The sequence below is a fragment of the Phaseolus vulgaris genome, chromosome 9 (genome assembly GCF_000499845.2).
Source record: "Phaseolus vulgaris cultivar G19833 chromosome 9, P. vulgaris v2.0, whole genome shotgun sequence".
Lineage (NCBI taxonomy): Eukaryota > Viridiplantae > Streptophyta > Magnoliopsida > Fabales > Fabaceae > Phaseolus > Phaseolus vulgaris.
The window spans coordinates 31,288,747-31,308,082 of record NC_023751.2 but is presented as its reverse complement, the minus strand read 5'-3'; the positions used below and the strand labels follow the sequence as shown (position 1 = coordinate 31,308,082).

The 19,336-nt window shown below is 32.1% G+C and overlaps 2 protein-coding genes across 2 annotated transcripts; both read left to right on the top strand.

Annotated features, from left to right (window-relative positions):
- Positions 1 to 3,743: 3,743 nt before the first annotated feature.
- LOC137821661 (AP2-like ethylene-responsive transcription factor At1g16060) lies at positions 3,744 to 7,866 on the top strand. Its single transcript, XM_068626361.1, has 8 exons — positions 3,744 to 3,910; positions 4,053 to 4,135; positions 4,299 to 4,307; positions 4,419 to 4,507; positions 5,090 to 5,163; positions 5,246 to 5,296; positions 6,525 to 6,601; positions 7,355 to 7,866. Exons 1-8 carry the CDS (start codon positions 3,756 to 3,758, stop codon positions 7,864 to 7,866), a joined length of 1,050 nt encoding a protein of 349 aa, XP_068482462.1. The 5' UTR covers positions 3,744 to 3,755.
- A 5,296-nt stretch (positions 7,867 to 13,162) lies between these two features.
- LOC137822391 (uncharacterized) lies at positions 13,163 to 15,067 on the top strand. The gene has a single exon (XM_068627278.1). It carries the CDS (start codon positions 13,163 to 13,165, stop codon positions 15,065 to 15,067), a length of 1,905 nt encoding a protein of 634 aa, XP_068483379.1.
- The last annotated feature ends 4,269 nt before the right edge of the window (positions 15,068 to 19,336 follow it).

Genomic DNA, 19,336 nt, shown 5'->3' with positions numbered 1-19,336 from the left:
TTAAAGATAAATTAAAAGATAAGAGATAAAATATAAGCAAATACTTTTTTCAGATATTTAAATCAAAATTTTCTAATTCATTAATCACTTAATTCAAAAAATAATTTATTGAGTATTCAAAATAAAAAATTAATAATGTATTTAGAACTTAAAACTAATTTAAGCTTAATTTTAAAATAATAAGGATTTAGATAAATCGTTATTGGAATGACAAGTTCACTATGAAAAAGTTAACTACATTGATGACTTTAAATTATTTTTTATAATAAAGTAATTGCTTAAGTGTCAACTTTGATTTTTTTTTAAATCCAAAACTTTTAATTTTTTATATATATTTTTAATAATGGTTTACTTAATATTTTAAAACACATTTTAATTGAAATTAATTTATAAAGTAATTATTAATATATAAATAAAACTTATTTAGGTAATCAATTAAAATGTATTGATATTGTACGTATTGGTTTAAAATTAATTGAGATATGTATATATTTATTGTTTTTTCATTCAAATTAAAAGAGAAAATCAAAATTCAAAAAAATTATGGTAAATTTAAATTATGCTTACACGCTAAAGAAGCAAAATATCATGTGAAGAAACTAGATGAATTATAAGCCTAAATAAAGATTAGATGTGATATGAAAATAAAATAGTCTATAAGATGTAAATTTTGATAGAGTTTGCATGTGTAATCACGACACATTTTTTAATTGTTTTATCATTAACATATTATTAATATTAATTTATATATTTGATCTTTTTCGAATTCTATGTTCACTTTGTTAATGTTAGTAATATAAAGGAATTTGGAGAAGATAAAGTTGTCTTACACGTGTATATAGAGTACTATAGAAAAGTGGTGTTAGTCAAAAAGTAATCATACTACACACTTGATACAAAAGACAAAGATCAACAATCGAGCTCCAAATGTCATATTTTAGACAAAAGATTATAAGTGTTTTTGCATGAATTTATGGTTGTGCATGCAATAATTTTCATAAAGCTTTTACATGTTAGATTATAAGATTATTTACTAGACGACTTAGGGTGTGTTTGGATTAGAGGGTGTGGGGGAGTGGAAAGTTGAGGGTGAGTGAGAGTGGAAGTGTGAAGAAAGTGTGAAGAAAGTTGAGGTTGTTTGGATTGGGGTATGTTAGAGTGGATGTGTGAGGAAAGTTTATTAAAATTTGTGAGTGATGTGATAGTTGTAAGAATATTATAAATTATTTTGAATAGTAAAGTTTGTAAGATTACAATTTTACCCTTGTATATAAAAAAGAATAAATAATGATTAATCCTATTTTATATTTTAGTTAATTATAATTTAAAATTAAAGTATAATTTTATTAATTAAAATTTATTTTTTATTTAAGTTAATTTATTTAAATAATTTTAATATTATATGTGAATTTTTAAATTATGTTATGTTATATATATAGAAATATATAAAAAATTAATTAAGTATTTTAGATGATTAATATTATTTATTATTATATAAATTTATTTTTTATAAATAATTATATATATATATTATTAATAAAATTATTAATATTTAATATAAATAAAATAAAATAAAATAAAAATAATTAATATTATTATTGTTATTATTCTTTATTAAAATTATTTGATTTGCATTTATTATTATTATTTTATAAATTAATTTTAATATTTATATTATTAGTATTAGTAAGATTTTACATTATTATTATTATTTATTTGGCTATGTACAGTTTATTTAAAAATATTAGAAAAGTTAAATGATTTTAATTATTTTTTATTATATATATTAAGGGTAAAAACGTAATTTAGATAAATCTATTTAACTTTCTCCTCTTCCCTTCAACTTTCTCTTCATGAGTGAGAAGAACCAAAAACCCTTCAACTTTCCATTTCCACTTCTCCTCTCCTTCATGCATCACTGGAAACAAACAAGAAGATGCTTCTCATTTCCGTCTTCGTGAATAGTACTCATGTGGAAGCAAACAGGCCCTTAGAGAGAATGAACTTTATTTGTAAAACATTTACCAATGACATTTTTCTCTTATATAAATAAGCATTTATAAGTTATATTCTCTCTAAAGATGTAAACAATGTGTTTCTACCTAGGGAACTAAATGAGGAAGTTTACATGTTACCTCCATGTGGCATCAAGGTCAAAATTGGACAAGTTTGCAAGCTAGTTAAATCTTTATATGGCTTGAAACAGGCAAGCCGACAATGATTTGCTAAACTTACTTCTTCTCTTAACAAAATTGGTTTCACTCGATCTGTTTATGATCATTCTTTATTCATAAAAAATTATGAAAACAGTTTTACTATGTTGCTAGTTGACATTATTCTTGCAAGAAAATCTATATCTGACATTGAACAAGTGACACAACACCTAAACAAAGTTTTTAAAGTAAAAGACTTGGGCGATTTAAAGTTCGTCCTAGGTCTCGAGATAGACAGATCTAATGAGGGCATTCATGTTTCGCAAAGAAAATATGCTCTAGACATCGTCAATGACGCTGGTCTCCTTGCTGCTAAGCCTTGTGTCACGCCTATGATGAAGGATACAAAAAACACGTTTTAAGAAGGAATTATCTTAAAGGATGTTACTGCTTATCGAAGACTCATTGGGAGGCTAATATATCTTACAAACACCAGACCCGACATATGTTATTGCGTTCAGTTTTTAGGTCAATTCTTGCGGGCACCTACTTCATAACATCACAATGTTGCACATCAAGTTCTACCTTACATTAAGGGAACTCCTGAACAAGGGATTTTCTTTCCTGCAAATTATGATATCCAACTCAAAGATTTTTGCGATTTAGATTGGGCAAGCTGTCCACAAACTAGGCGATCAACAACTAGTTTTTATGTTTTCTTGGGCTCCTCCTTGATCAGCTGGAAATCCAAGAAGCAATCTACTGTATCATGATCATCATCTGAAGCTGAATATTGTGCACTCGCTACTCTAACTTGTGAGATTCAATGGCTAAAATATTTGATCGATGAATTCAAAATAAAAATTCAGAACTCAATTATTGTCTACTGTGATAATCAATCAGCAAGGTATATAGCTCACAATCCAAGTTTCCATAAAAGAACAAAACATATAAAAATAGATTATCATGTTGTACGTGAAAAACTACAATCCAAACTCTTTCAACTATTGTCAATCTCCTCCAATCATCAAATTGCTGATGTTCTCACAAAACCATCCAATAAAATCATCCTAGTGGTACACAACTTATCCATCTTTGTAGAAATTTGTTTTTTTACCCAAAACTGTAGCATACGGAAAAAATTACACTACATCCATGCAAAAACCTTCAAATGGCACTCATAGAACTCCTAGAATTTAAAAAACTAATAATCCAACCAAGTTGTCATCATCACAGTCTCTCAACTCCTTTCCCTCCCGTGTCATCTATGAGGGTGGATGAAACTATTTTACTATATCTTAAAGAATAGAAAACAATGAATAACAGAGAATAATTGTTTATGTGGGAAGAAAACAAATGAAAAAACTTAATGAATGTAAATAATGTGAGAATGAAAGTTGAAGTAAAGACAAGGAAGAAAGAATTTAGCAGTGGAGCCGGTTGGGGAGACGGCCAGAAACAACGATCCATAGCCGGCTATCCCCTGTAATTGCCAGCACAATTTTTCCCTTTTCCTTCACTTTAAAATCCTCTTCATTTCACGACTAAGTCATATTTCTCTTCCATCAAAAATATCCTTCTCTCTGCTCTCACTTTCTTTCCATGGGGAAGCACCAAAGACACAACAAAACCAATGCAAGCACTAACACTAACCTTAACGCAACCAACACTGTCCCCACCAAGGTCAAACGAACAAGAAGAAGTGTCCCTAGAGATTCCCCTCCTCAACGCAGCTCAATATACAGAGGAGTCACTAGGTTAGGTCTCCCTTTCTTATCATTTCAATTCGTAATTTTGTTGCTATTACCTTAAATCTATAACTTACAAATACATTTTTTTATTTTCTTGTTATTGGGACATCGATAACATGTGTTCCCTTGATTTCTTACAATTTCATAGGCACCGATGGACAGGCCGATATGAAGCTCATTTGTGGGACAAGAATTGCTGGAATGAGTCACAGAACAAGAAAGGACGACAAGGTTTCATGATCCTGTCTAGCCATGTCCTTTTTTGTGTTTTTTCTTCTTCTTTTACTAATTAGATAGCTAGAATATACTCAGATTTTTATGCAGTAGTTATCATGATGAAGTCACTAACGTTTTTCCTTTGGATTTGGCAATGGTTCTTCGCATCCTACGTTAGTCTACCTCGGTATGTCTCCATAATATTGCATAGTGATCCTAAGATATTACATGATTTGGTGTTTATGAACAGAAAAAGTAATGGAATAATTAATGGAGCATATATAATGTGTTGTTGAAGGTGCTTATGACGATGAAGAGGCTGCAGCACACGCTTATGATCTAGCAGCATTGAAGTACTGGGGTCAAGATACCATCCTTAATTTTCCAGTACTCTCTTTCTCTTTTCAAACAACACTTTTCTCTAGTCATTTTCAACTTTTTCTCAAATAATATTATTTTTTTAAGAATGTAAGGTCCATTTTATTTATCAAAATAGATTCTTTATTTTTGGGGAATCATAAATTCTTTGAGGAGAAAAACTAGAAAGGAAATCAGAAATCCGAATTAGATGGTTTTTTTTCTCCAAAATGATATAATTTAATTTGATATTTTCTGAATTGGAAAATAAATTATTTTAGAATTGGACAAATTGTACATGGAATTTGATATAATTAAAGTTCTACAAATACAACTTCAATTTAATATGAAATTAAAATTTTACCTGACAAATACCACTTGTCCAATTTTATTTTATTACACTATTTGTGAAAGAAAAACCAAATTAAATACTTTCTTAATCGAATTGCGACAACACTAGTGAATGATCAGTTTAATGAATAAAATGGGGGAAATTTTCTTTTTATGTTTAAAGAAAAAGTATACTTCAGAAAAATAATTATTTTTTCGTAACAAAAATGTGTTAATGTTGAGAAAGAAAAAAAAATAACATATTTTTGTTCCCATTTGTAGTTATCAACCTACCAGAATGAAGTGAAAGAAATGGAGTGTCAATCACGGGAAGAGTACATTGGATCATTAAGAAGGTAAATTTTCTTCCACCTTCTTTTATGCTTCAACAAAACCTTATTTTCGCCTTCTTTATAAAAAAATTAAAATAAATTGCAGGAAAAGCAGCGGTTTTTCTCGTGGAGTGTCTAAATACAGAGGTGTTGCAAGGTATTATTCCCTACATTTAAAAAAAAATGCAATTTAAAAAAAAAGCATATTGTTCTATTTATTCGTTATTTATAGAGTTGAATATCGCAAATTTTTAAATATATTTATTGTGATAGATACAGTTTACTGCTTCACTTCTTTGTTAGAATTAAAAAAAGTTTATTCCTTAATTTTTACAAAACTAATAGATGAAAATGAAGAGAAGAAATTATTTTATGATTAAATATTATTTCTGCCCTCTAAATTATCAAACTTTATTTTTTATCTCTAAATTTTTTATTTTATAATTCTTTTAAAACATAATATAAACCGCTTCTAATTAAAAAATTATGAAAAAAAGGGTAAAAGTACATTCTACTTCCTCCTCTCTCTTTTAGGTGTTCAATTTTTTTAAAAATATTTTATTTAATTGTAATTTTTTATATTTAAAACAAAGCTAATTGCTTTTCTGTCATTTTATTTTCATTTTACCTAATTTTTAATTAGTATATATATATATTGTGATAGAGAAATGAGTAGAATAAAATATAATATCTTATGAATATTTATTAAAATTTTAAAAAATATTATAATTCTTAATTGAAAATAGATAGGGAGGGAATACAATACTCCCTAGGTTCCTATATAATAGTCTTTTATAGTTTTTATTAAAAATTTAATATTAATAGACGTTCGGCACATTTTTTTAATATTTCTAATAGTTACTGTTGACTTTGAAGTTTTTTTATTTTAATTTGTTTGATAAAAAGTTAAACTTTCCTCTTCTTTTAATCTTTCTAAGAGAAGTTGTTGGCCTTAAAGTTTTTTATTTATTTATTAGATAACAATTAAATTGTCCTCACAGATTTTTATCTGAAAAATTTTTGAGACTTGATATTTATTTAACAAAAGTTAGCATTTAGTCTGAAAATTTTAACCACAGAAAATTTTCATTTGGAAATTTACATAAAAATGTGTTTTACAATAACGTTACGGGATTTCTCTTGTTTTTATTTATTTATTTTCATTTTTATTCTTTTCTCATGTCATTTGGATGTTTTCTCTTTTAAATTTAGATTCAAGTAAATATGATTATAAAGTTTCATTGTTGGAAATATATCACTTGTTGGAAATAAATTAAATTAAAAAATATTATAGTGTTTTTTTTTTTACGTAAAATGCATTATCATATAAAAAATGATTTCTTATTTCTATTTTTCTTTCAAATTTGTTGATTGATAATGTTCAGACACCATCATAACGGAAGATGGGAGGCTCGGATTGGCAGGGTTTTTGGCAACAAGTATCTTTACCTCGGAACTTACGGTACCACTTCTTTTTTATTTTTTTAAATAAAATTTTTAATAATATTATTTTTATTTGAGTTAGGATTTGAACCAATAAATAATTAAAACTATCGTAAGTAAATTAAGTAAATGTTACACTTCACCCTCAATTCTTCTTTTACGATAATAATAGTAGCTTAAGATTGTTTCTTTTCCCTACAATAGTCTTTTTCTTAAGAAAAATATTTGTCATTTTAAGAATATTCTTTTAATTATACTTTATTTTTATTTTATTAAAAACTCTTTGAACATTAAATAATGTTTTAGTATATACAAAGTATTCATATTAACCTAATTTCAATAAAGAAAATTTACGATAATTTTCATCTGAGTTTAAATTTAAAGGAAACAAATTTAGATGACATTACAAAGAAATATAAATGAAACAATATAAAGAAAAGTTTAAGAAAAACTATAACATTGTACACTCTAACACACATTTTAAATGTAAATTTTAGAACGAATTTTTTGTGGTTAAATTTTTCAAATTAAAAGTTATGGAAGGAAGGTTAAATAAATGTTAATGTAGAAAAAGAAAAAGAAAATCAAAATCAACAAATTTTAAAGATAAACTAAAGTAGTACAATTTTATTTATATTGAGAAAGGAAAAAAAAAGAGAGAAATTAGTTATGTATATCAACAATTTTGGTTATTTAATTTTTAGCTAGAACAAATAATTGTTGTGATTTATGAAAAATTAGTTTAAATGGATCATGTTTTCGATATTTACAGCAACACAAGAAGAAGCTGCCACAGCATATGACATGGCAGCTATTGAATATCGAGGACTCAACGCCGTGACCAATTTCGACCTTAGCCGCTACATCAAGTGGCTTAAGCCCAACAACAACGATAACACTGTGAACTCTAACATTCTTCACGCTAACCCTAACCCTAATTCTGAGACCAACTCTACCCCAAGCTCTAATGAACAACAAGGGTTCAATTTTTTCCAGAGTCAAGAATCGACAATGGCTCAGCCTCGACCATCTGGCGCCACGTCAGCCCTAGGACTTTTGCTTCAGTCGTCCAAGTTCAAGGAGATGATGGAGATGACTTCCGCCGCGGATTTGTCGACGGAAAGGTCGGAGTCTGAGTTGCTGCCGTGCACATTTCCCGATGACATTCAGACCTATTTCGAGTGTGAAGATTCCAATATATATGGAGAAGGAGCTGAAAACATGTTCAGCGAGCTCAACAGCTTTGTGCCCCATATGTTCCATTGTGATGAGTTTGAGACTTGAAAATGCACGCCAGAAGTAGAAGATTGTTTGGAGTTGCTTCTGATTTATTTTTTCATCAGGCTTATTATATTTCTCAGTTTGTGAATATGGAACAGTAATTTGTTGATAGTGAGACTCTGATCAGAAAAGAACAAACTGATCTTGGATGCATGGCAAGTTCTTTATTTGTTGTAGTTGGAAACAAAATAAGCATCTCAAGAAAGAGCACAACAAAAGATGCAAAATAACCATATTTTATCACTTTTTTTTCCTTGACAGACTCATGATGTTCTTTTTGTAATTTTGCATCATTCCCTTAATAGTGTAAATCAAATTATTTAGCTTCCTACAGTCTTAAGTTTTCTTTGCGTGAAAATTATTATTTGATTATGGACTGTTTAGTGTTATTTTTATGGAAGTTAGTTTTATATTGGAGAATCATCTTTGTATATCCTTATTAAGTTCAAATGCTGATTATATTGATGGTTGAACATATCTAATCTAATATGACCATGGACTTAGAGAAACTAATTTAAAAGGATGATGAAACTAGAAGGTTTTTTTTTTCAAAAATCTCATGTAATTTTTTTATGTAAAAAGAGGATTTGGTCTTTAACATTGATAATACCATATATAAATATAAATATTTAAAATGAAAAAAACATTTACATAACATAAATAATATTCATACATGATGATAATAGTAGGTAACCAATTTTTTTCTTAAATGTATATTCACCCTCTAATGATGAAAAAACTAAATTAAAATTGGAAGAAATTTGCAAACACCAGTGTCTAGTGGGAGATTTTAATGCTGTTAGGAAGTATAGTGAAAAAAATGGGATAAATTTGGGGGAGTAATAAAAGAGAACTGAGGGGATTTTAATGAATTCATAAGTTTGCTGAGTTATTTGATGTGTCATTAGTGAGGGGAAATATATTTAGTTTAGACCCAATGACACAACTAAAAGTAGGATATGTAGAATTATAGTCACCCTCTAATTGGATGGAGAAGTGGCCTAACTCTAAGTAATATATTATGCCTTGACAAGTCTTGGATCACTATGCACTTGTTTTAAAGACTAAATCCGTTAATTGGGGACCCAAACCTTTCAGGACGCTTAATGCATGTAGTATTATTCCTAGGTTTAATGTAAAGATAAAAACACTTTGGAACTCATACATTGTACAAGGGAATGAAATGGTAATATTAAAAGAGAAACTGAAGAGATTGAAAGCTAACCTAAGAACATGGAATAAGGAGGTCTTTGGATGCATGTAACACTAAGAAACAATAAATTGTTAAGTAGTTAGAAGATTTATGTACAATGAAAGTAGCTTAGATGAGGAAACAAGGGTTGAACGCATAAACCTGCTCAGTCGGTTAAAAGAAGTAAGGAATAAGGAAGTCTCAACCCTAAAACAAAAGGCTAAGACTAAATGACTATAGCAGAGTGATCCTATTTCTAAATATTTTCATTCTAGAATTAGGAGGAGAAGAATGAAAAATGAAGTGAAAAGAGTGAACAACCAATGAACCTGGTGTGAGGAACCTCCTAAGGTTAAGCAAGCGATAAAAGATTTCTTTGAAAATAGGTTTTGTGCTATAGATGGAATTGGTATTAGGATAGATAATAATATAGAATTAGAAGTAGGATTATAAGTTGTATTGAGGAGGCATAAATAGGGAAGCAATCTTTTAGTGTGGGAGTACTAAGAGTCTAGGGCTTGATGGTTTCAAACTTTCTTATAATTAAGGATAATTAGGAAACCTTAAAACAAGATATAGTCGAAGTTGTTGACCACTTCCAAAATACTGGTAACATACTGAGGGGATGTAATGCATCATTCATAACAATGGTTCCCAATAAAGATAACCCACTAGTAGTAGTGGAAAAGAGTAGAAAGAGGAAGAAAAGAGTAGTCATAGTCAAAGTGGATTATGAGAAATCTTACAAATTAATCAATTGAGAATTCATGTACTATATGATGAGGAGATTGAACTTCTGTAGCAAGTGGATAGGCTGGATAAAGACATGTATGAAGTCCTCAATAATACCAATCTTAGTGAATGGAAGCCCAACACAGAAAATAAATCCCTTTAGAGGGCTTATACAAGGGGACCATATGACCCCCTTTTCTTTTCCTTATAGCCGCAGAAGACTTAGCATGGTTAGTTAGACAGGTGGTCCAAAAGAAATTATACCAATGGGTTAGGATTGAGTGTAAGGAGGTAAAAGTAAACTTATTGCAATTTGTTGATGGCACTCTATTTTCATGTGAGCTCAGTCTACAAAATATTATGATTATAAAAGTGTACTGAGATGTTTTGAGTTACTGTCAGGACTACGGGTTAACTTCCATAAGAGTAAGATAGGTGGTATGTGGATAGACCAAATACAATGGGAAAATTCTCTAAGATTCTGAATTATGGTTATATGATGTCCCATTTAAGTATTTAGGCATGTCTGTAGGTGGGAATCTTAAGAGAATGTAGTTCTGGCATGTAAAATAAAAAAACAGTTTTGTAAATGGAAGGGAAAAATACTATTGTTTGTTGGGCGAGTTTGCCTAATAAATTTGGTCATCTTTGCTATCCCATTATTTTACTTGTCATTTTTCAAAGCACCCAAAAATATATGCAAAGCTATCATAAAAATTCAAAGGAACTTCCTTTGGGGATGAGGAGTGCAAGTGAGGAAGATAACATGGATTAAATGGGAAAAAAAATATGTAAACCAAAGGAGGAAGGGTTGGGAATAAGGGATATCAAAAAATTCAACTTGACTTTCTTAGCAAAATTGAAATGGAGACTAGGCACCGAAAATCATAGGCTTTGGAAGGAGGTTCCAGAATCTAAGTATGGATCGTGGAAGAATCTTAGTTTGAATAGAAGAATTAATGATGAATCAAAGTGGTGGAGAAGCATGTGAGGAAGGGCAACAAGTAAACTAATTTGATAATTATATCGAGTGGAAAGTCGAATCTGGTGAAAATATTCTCTTTTGGGATGACTGCTTGGTGGGTACATTACCATTAGCCATTATATTCCCTAGATTGTATACATTGTCATACCATAAGGACAAAACTATATATAAGGTGAAAATCTTCTTCATACATAACAAAAAGAATGAAAAATAAAAGTTATAGATAAAAAACTACCAACTCTCAATTATGCTCTGAAACATTTGAATAGAATATCAACACGCAAAAAACAATGATCTTACTCATGAATCCTAAAGATCATCGCCAAGCAGAACAACTATCACTTACATAAAATCATATGATATAACCTTTATATATATATATATATTATTAAGCTTACTTGTTAAGGGTTAAAACTTTAAATCATTTGATACTAAAGTAATAAAGAGTAAACCATATTTGTAAAATTTTCACCAAGTTCTCTCATTCTAGGAGTACTTAGGCTTCATATGTTATCTTAAAGAGCTTTTCTTATACTTCAAAGCAACATTTTTTTCTTTGTTGTATCTAATACGACAAAGCGACTTGGTGAGAAAAAGAAAAACTTTTATTTTTATCTCACAATAAAATAAAGAATCTATATATTTAGTTAGAAGTGATTTTGTATAAAATAAAGAATCTAAGCTTGTATATTTAGTTAGAAGTGATTTTGTATATTTGTGTTAGTTAGAAGCAATAGAAAAAAAAATACTTACACAATATTCTTATTATAGTAGAGCCTTTTAAAAAATTTAGTTTTTTTTTAAAAAAAAAAACAAGACGTAATTCATTTGGCTGAAACTAGAATAAAAAACAATTTTTCATTACTTCAATTATCACAAGTTTACGTGCACTTTGTTGAGCTTACTCAAAAAAATTTAAATATTTCAAATTAGTTCTTCATCAAGTAGATAATCTTAGGAGAGTTTTACATTTTTGCAAACGGCTAAATTAATTGATATAAAAGGTTAATTTTTTAATTCACTTTTCTTTAGTTAATTTTTTTCCATAAAAATAGACGCAAGCAAATATAAAAATCTACAATTTTAAAACAACAAATAAAATAAAATCAAAATCAAAATAATGAACGAAATAAAACGAATTCATAAACTAAACACAATACGATGCCACATATCCTTAAAAAAATATTTTCAAAAAATAAACACGCCGCATATGTACAATAATAAAAATCTATCTTTGAAGAACAATTAGTTTTATACCATAAAATTATGAAGATAAGTGGGACAAATAGAAAAAATATAAAAAATACATAGTAAATATATATACCTGCAGTAAAATTTCTGCAAATTGGCTTATTATAAATAAATATATAAAAAAGTTTGAGTTTTTAAATTTTTTTTTCTCCTATAAATGTTTTGGAAAAAATTGATTCAACTAGATATAACATTATTTCTAAACGAAGTTGAAACAAATACATTTATGGATGTGTCTTAATTGTTACACGCATATAGCATTAATATATATGTATATATCAATATTGGTAATTATTATAATATATTTTTACAATAATTATATATACATATACTTATATAAAACTTTTAAAATGATTAAAAAGTATATAAAAAAGTTAATTGTAAACTCAATGTGGAGAATATAGGTTAAATTTAATTTAGAGATTAAATTAAAAAATATACAATATACAAATAAATATAAAGAATAATAATAATTTAATATGGCTAAGATGGAGAATTTTTCTGTAATTGCTGAAACTGAGTGAATTGCACACAAAGCAGAGAGTTTAATCTCTACTCCTCATGACTGGTGAGGCAAACACAACCTCAAGAATCACTTGCTTTAATGCCATGCTCACGTGACTCCAGTGGCTGCAGTTTTATAACTCGTTTCTATCAATAAAAGATTAAAAGCAGACGTGCCTTATGCAACAGGCAAACAATTTTCAGCTTTATGGTTTTTCTTAATCTGTTTCTTAATTGTCATTGCTGCTATCCCTGTTATCATTAAGCAACATAATGAGAAAATGTTTGTATTATAGAACCTTCACTACAAGAATACCTTACTTTTGTTTTGTTCTACAGTACTCGTTGAGTAACACAATCCATCAATTTTTCCCTTTAAAAAAGTGCTCAGCTTCTCATGATCCGTGTGAAATGTAGAGTAAGAAAATAGTTCAACTAGAATAATGCAAATCCAGAATGATTGGTAATGCGCTATTAGCTTATAACTAAGGCAAGCATCCACAAGTGCAGCACATGAACGAGCAGAAACATGGCAAGTTAAGGATCCTCAAGGTTCTATGTGGTAGGTGTTTTATGAAAAGGTGTTTTATGCAAGTATCTACACACACAAACATAATCTTACAATTTAAGAAAACATGCACGTAAGTTTCATTCCAGAAGAAGTACAGGATCTATGGGATAATTGGGGCCTGGAAATGCTTATGCTATTGAGTTTCACCATCCAAGTGATCCTCACAGTGTATGGAAGCCGCAGAAAGGACATTCCAGGTATGAGGATAAGGTTCACAGTTTGGTTCACCTACTTGCTGTCTGCTTCCCTTCAAAAAATCATCATAGGAAAGCTTACAGTAATACCTGAAAGTGATCCAAACGAACGCAACATAAGACGTGAACTGAAGGCACTTTTTGCACCATTGCTTCTGGTGCAAATTGGAAATCCAGATGCCATAACTGCATACTCAATTGAAGATAACAGACTGGGGCTGAGGCAGTTGCTCACACTTGTTCTCCAAGTGGCTGTGGTGATTTGGATCATCATAAAGAGTTGGACACATTCAGAACTCTCTTTTCTCTACTTGCCATTACTTGTATCTGGACTAATCAAGCATGGAGAAGTTGTTTGGGCTCTAAAGTCAGCACTTAGTAAAGGATCGGGCATAATCACCATTCAAGAGATTGACCAAGAAGCCAACATGCCTGCATTATTCAGATTCCTTCCTGAGGATATTCCAAACATAGAGTTGATTTTAAAGGCGTATTACCGCTTTATCTCATTGAAGCCTCATCGTGAGCACTGGCTCTACCAGCCTCTGTATGAATCACTACCCCAAATGTCTATAGATGAGTATGCTCCAGAAGACATCTTCCACATCACAGATGCAGAGCTGAGCTTCATGTACGATGTGTTGTACACCAAGGCACCTATAATCTATACCAAACCAGGTTGTATTCTTCGTGTCATAAGCTTTTTCAATTTAGTGCTAACACTGTGTGGATTTTCAGTCATATTTAGGCAAGACTTTTCACGCCATTGGAAAGCATGTTTTATAGTTGGGGTGTTAGGAGGAGCAGTTCTCATGGAGGCATACCAGATTGCACAATTACCTTTCTCAGATTGGGCCATAATTCAAATGATCAAGCACCAAGATCTTCCATTCATGATTCCATGCCTCAGAATTCTTGGACCCAGAGCCAGGAGTTGGAAAAGGTGCTCAAACTCATTGCCACAGTTCAACTTGCTAAGCTTTTGCATTCATGACAAGCCAATAAGGTGTGGAAAAATTCTAAAATTCCGGGACTTTGATGTGGGGTTGAGAAAGAACAGGTGCAGGACACGCATAAAATTTCCCCAAGAGCTGAAAGCTCTGATAGTCCAAGAAATGAAAGACATTGATGGAGTCAGAAGACTAAAGCACTTCAACCAACGAGGGGAGTGGTCACTCAGCAGGTATGACTCGCTCAACGACATCAAATGGAGTGTTAAACGAGACTTCGACAAAAGCATCACAATATGGCACATTGCAACAGATATATGCTACTATTCAGATGCTCACGGCAATGCTTCAAGCCCCAAAATCAAAATGGCCAGATTATTGTCCAACTACATGATGTACCTCCTTGCTATGCGCCCTCATATGCTATCCACCACCACTGCCAAGATAGTATTTCAACACGCCTGTGATAAACTAAAGGGTTTGATGGAAAAGAAAGAACAATGTGTGAAAGATGAAAAAGAAGCATGTAGGATTTTGAGAATGGAAGGAGTTCCCCAGTATTTAAATTCAGAGAGGAAATCAGAAACTGTTGTGACATCAAAATGGAACATGCTTTGGGATGCTCAGAGACTGGCTAGGAATTTGATGCTAAGGGAGAACAGATGGCAGATCATATGCAGTGTGTGGGTGGAGATGTTGTGTTATGCTGCAGCTAATTGCTCAACAGATTATCATTCTGAACAAATAAGGAGAGGTGGAGGTTTGGTAACACATGTTTGGATTCTGTTAGCTCACAAGACTGATAAATATCACATCAGTGACTAGTAATGCATTTACCTGCTTTGGTTTCTTATGAAAGTGGATCTACATTTTGTGACCAGTAGCTTTGATAACAACATTCTTCTCTTTGCTTCAGGTTTACTGTTTGTAACATTATTTGTACGCTTTCTGATTTTTCAGCCACCATTTTAGAAATCAATACTCACAGATACAGAGTATATCATGTGAAAACAATGCAATTACAGAATAATTGGTAATAGATGCATTCCTGTGAAAGGATTCAGTATTCATCTCTATGAGCACTACTGAACCTTTCTTATGAGGGTGAAAACACCTTCTAGAAAACTATTGAGATTATTCGAGTAAATTTGCTTAATGGATGATAAATTTGTAAAAGTAGAATACATAGATCACTTTTCTGATTGTTAGAAAATGAATCATATGATTATCGGTTCCCTATAAATAACACATAACCCTCTTAAGGGATTTCCAATGACCCAAATTTGTGTTCGTCAAGTAAGCTCCCTAAGGCATTCACAACAAAGGCAATGTTAGGATTGAATATAGAATATAGTAATATTCATAAAACAAGAGAAAATAAATTATCCAATTTATATTTAAATTATGTAAAATAAAGGAATAACTGAAAATAGATATGGAGATGTATTTCTTGATGAACTTTTGAAGCATAAAAATTAAAAGAAGATTTTAAGTGTGTCCAAATGAAGACTAGTATTTGTTATCAACTACTTTAATGTAGAAAAAAAAAAATAGAGAAAATCTCTTAAAAGATATTTTTGACATAATTGAGAAATGTACTTTTCACATACAACTTGATATTGTTATGAGCAACATATGAGATTAAGATGAAGATTTCTCAATTTTTGCAACTGGTGCATAAGTTTGTATAGTTTATGTGTAACATTTTGTTATTAGTCTAGCATTGTCCTTATGATGTTACCTTGTTTGTCGAGTGTGTTACAAAAGATCCATTTTGTTCCAACAACTAACTTGTCATTTGGAAACTCAACAAAATATAAAACAAGTTGTTCTTTTGTATTTCTATTATACCTATATATTGTCTAGGGGTGGCAAAGCGGGTCAGTCCGTCCCGCATTGGCTCGCCCCGCAAAGTTATTGCGGGTTAGAATTCCCGACCCGCCCCGCATAAGAGTTGGCCCGCGGGTTTGCGGGCCAGCCCGCGTTTTTTTTTTAAATTAAATATTTTTTTTTTACATTTTGTTCTTAAAAAATTGTCAAATTAAACCTATATATTTGTTATTATCAAATCCAATTTTTTTTTCTTCCTTTTCAAACATAGTCAAACATAAAAAAATTAAACATTAAGATAAATATCAAATATCACTATTCTTCCGCTTGCAAAACATTAAACATACCTAATTCCAAAACATTAAACATAAACATAAGCATTAATTAAAAAACATTAAACATAAACATTATTGTCATTCTTCTATTTCAATAACATTGGATGTCGCCTTAGAAGAACTTTCATTCATTTTTTCATAATTATCATCTTCTCCGTCATCTGCACACATTAAAACAATGACATTTTTTTTTCTTGCGGGTTAGCGGGTCAGCCCGCCCCGCCCCGCTGCTGGCCCGCGGGCTAATGCGGGTTAGCGGGTTGAAAAGGTTAGCCCGCTCCGCATTTTTTACCTGCGGGCCGTGGGCCAGCCCGCATGGCCCGCCCCGCTTTGCCATCCCTAATATTGTCTATCTTGACAAACCTTTAAACTCATATTTTGGAAAATTAGTTATGTTAAAAAGTCTTTTTAAAAGTGTAGTCGTGATAATATGTTAGAACGTCTACTTATTGATATTTGTTTTTCAAAAATATTTGCAAAAAAAATGTTAACTTTATTAAACCTCTTTTCTAAAGTTATTATGTTATTTTAGAATTTCACTGATTAAAAATTTCTACCCAAGAATTTCAAAATCTTTGATTCAGTGAGTCTATAAATGTCTGTTTATAGACTATACTAAGAAGAGTGTAGAAGAAGAGCCACTTAGCTAAACGTTAGTTTAGACGACTAACTATGAGTTATGAAAATTGTGTAGAAAATACAATAAAAGTTTATTAGGGGTTAAAAAGTTTAAAAATTGAAGAACTCTAGTTCGTGATGACCAAACATCTCAGGTTCGTTATTATACTTAACCAGATTAAGAACTCTAGTTCGTGACGATCGAACATCTCAAGTTCGTTATTATACTTAACCAGATTAAGAACTTTGGTTCGTGACGACTGAACATCTCAGGTTCATTATTATACTTAACATATTAAAAACTAGCAGCTTTATTTGGTTAAAAAGGCGATCTCATTAAAAATCCTTGAGAAAATTTTTCTAAAAACTCAAGGGAAAAGAGTGTCGTACTGCTATTACATGAGCAATTTTAAAGAAGCTAACTAAAATAAAACTTTAGATTGGAGGCGTTCCATGTTCACGAGATAGTACCTCTGTCCAGGGTTTCTAGCTGATAGGCTCCATTGCCCACGACTTCTTGTATTCTGTATGGTCCGGACCACTTGGGCGATAGTTTGTTCTCCATTTGGTAGGAGTGAGACTTTCGGAGCACCAAGTTTGAGACTTTGAATTGCTTAGGGAACAACTTGGTCTTGTGTTGCCTCTCTACCCTCCTTTTGAGTGAATGTATTCGGGCGCCTTCACGAAGTTCATCAATTGTATCCAGATCGGCACGTCGACCTTCATTAGAGCTTCTTTCGCTGTAGTTCTGGACTCGTTGGGAAGACTCCTGGATTTCTACGGGAATCATGGCATCCGTTTCATATACCAGACTAAAAGGGGTTTCCCACGTTGCGGACTGCGGGGTGGTGTGGTAGGCCCATAGGATTCTGGGAACTTCATCCGATCAAGCACCCTTTGCTTTTTCCAACCTCCTTCTTATGCCTCTTAGTAACACCCTGTTTGTTGCCTCGACTTGGCCATTTGTTTAAGTGTGTTCAACCGAAGGAAAAACCTGCCGAATGCCGAGTTGGTTGCAGATCTCTTCCACCTGTTTGCTGGCATGTTATCTGATATTATTTGCCTTGGTATCCCGAAACAACATACTATGTTCCTCCATATGAAACTTCGCACCTTTTGCACTGTGATCATCGCCACAGGTCCCGCCTCTATCCACTTCTTGAAATATTCAACGGCTACGATCAGATACTTTAGTTGTCGTGCCGCCTGAGGAAAAGATCCAAGGATGTTTATCCCCCATGTGTGGAAAGGCCATGGTCGAGATATGCAGTGCAGCTCCTCTGCGGGTACATAGTGCCACTCCGCATGTTTCTGACATTGTTCACACCTTTTTACATAAAGGTTGCTATCGGCCTTCATGGTAGGCCAGTAATATCCTGCTAGCACAATCTTGAGGGAAAGACCTCTCTCGCCAATGTGACTCCCACATGAGTCGTTATGTACCTCGGACAAAATCCGATTAGCCTGTTGTTCATCTACACAAGTCAAAAGTGGGTGAATATAGTCAGTCCTTAAGAGATGGCCGTTGACCAAGGTGTATTGTCTCGCGTTCCACCTTATCGTCTTTGCTGCTTCGGCGTCTGTCGACAGAATGGCGTCCGACAAGTACAATGCGTAGGGCGTCATCCAGGTGTCCTTCATCCTTATGTATGCCATAATAGTGCTTTCTTCAGTTGCGTCTCCTATCGTTACTCTTGGCGTCCTCAAGGTTTCCTGGATGACGGTCTGGTGGGCCTTCCCTTTTCCTAAGGTGGCCAACTTTGACAGCAAGTCAGCCCTGGAATTCTGTTCCCGAGGTACATGGCAAGATAAAAAAACACGAAGTTGTTTACCAGCATCTTGATGTACTTCAAGTATAGGGACAAGTGAGGGTCATTTTCCTGGAAGTCACCAACTATTTGACCGACTATGAGTTGCGAATCGCTTTTTGCGATCAAACGTCGAGCTCCCACCTCTTGGGCTAACAACATTCCTCCTATTAAGGCTTCGAATTCTACTTAGTTGTTGCTCGCTTTGAAGTTAAAACGGAGTGTTTGTTCTAGCATAACTCCTTGCAGCCCTTCTAGGATGATGTCGGCTCCACTACCCTTTGTGTTGGATGCTCCATCGATCGACAAGTTCCACATGAAATCTTCGCTAGGTGGTGACCGATCGAGCATCATTTCGACGAGGAAGTCAACCAAAAATTGCCCCTTCAGCTATCCACGCGATTCGAAATGGATGTCGAATTCGGTTAATTCTACCGCTCACTTGACCATTCTTCTAGCCATGTCTGGCTCTCCTAGGACTTGTCAGAGGGGGTGAACCCCTG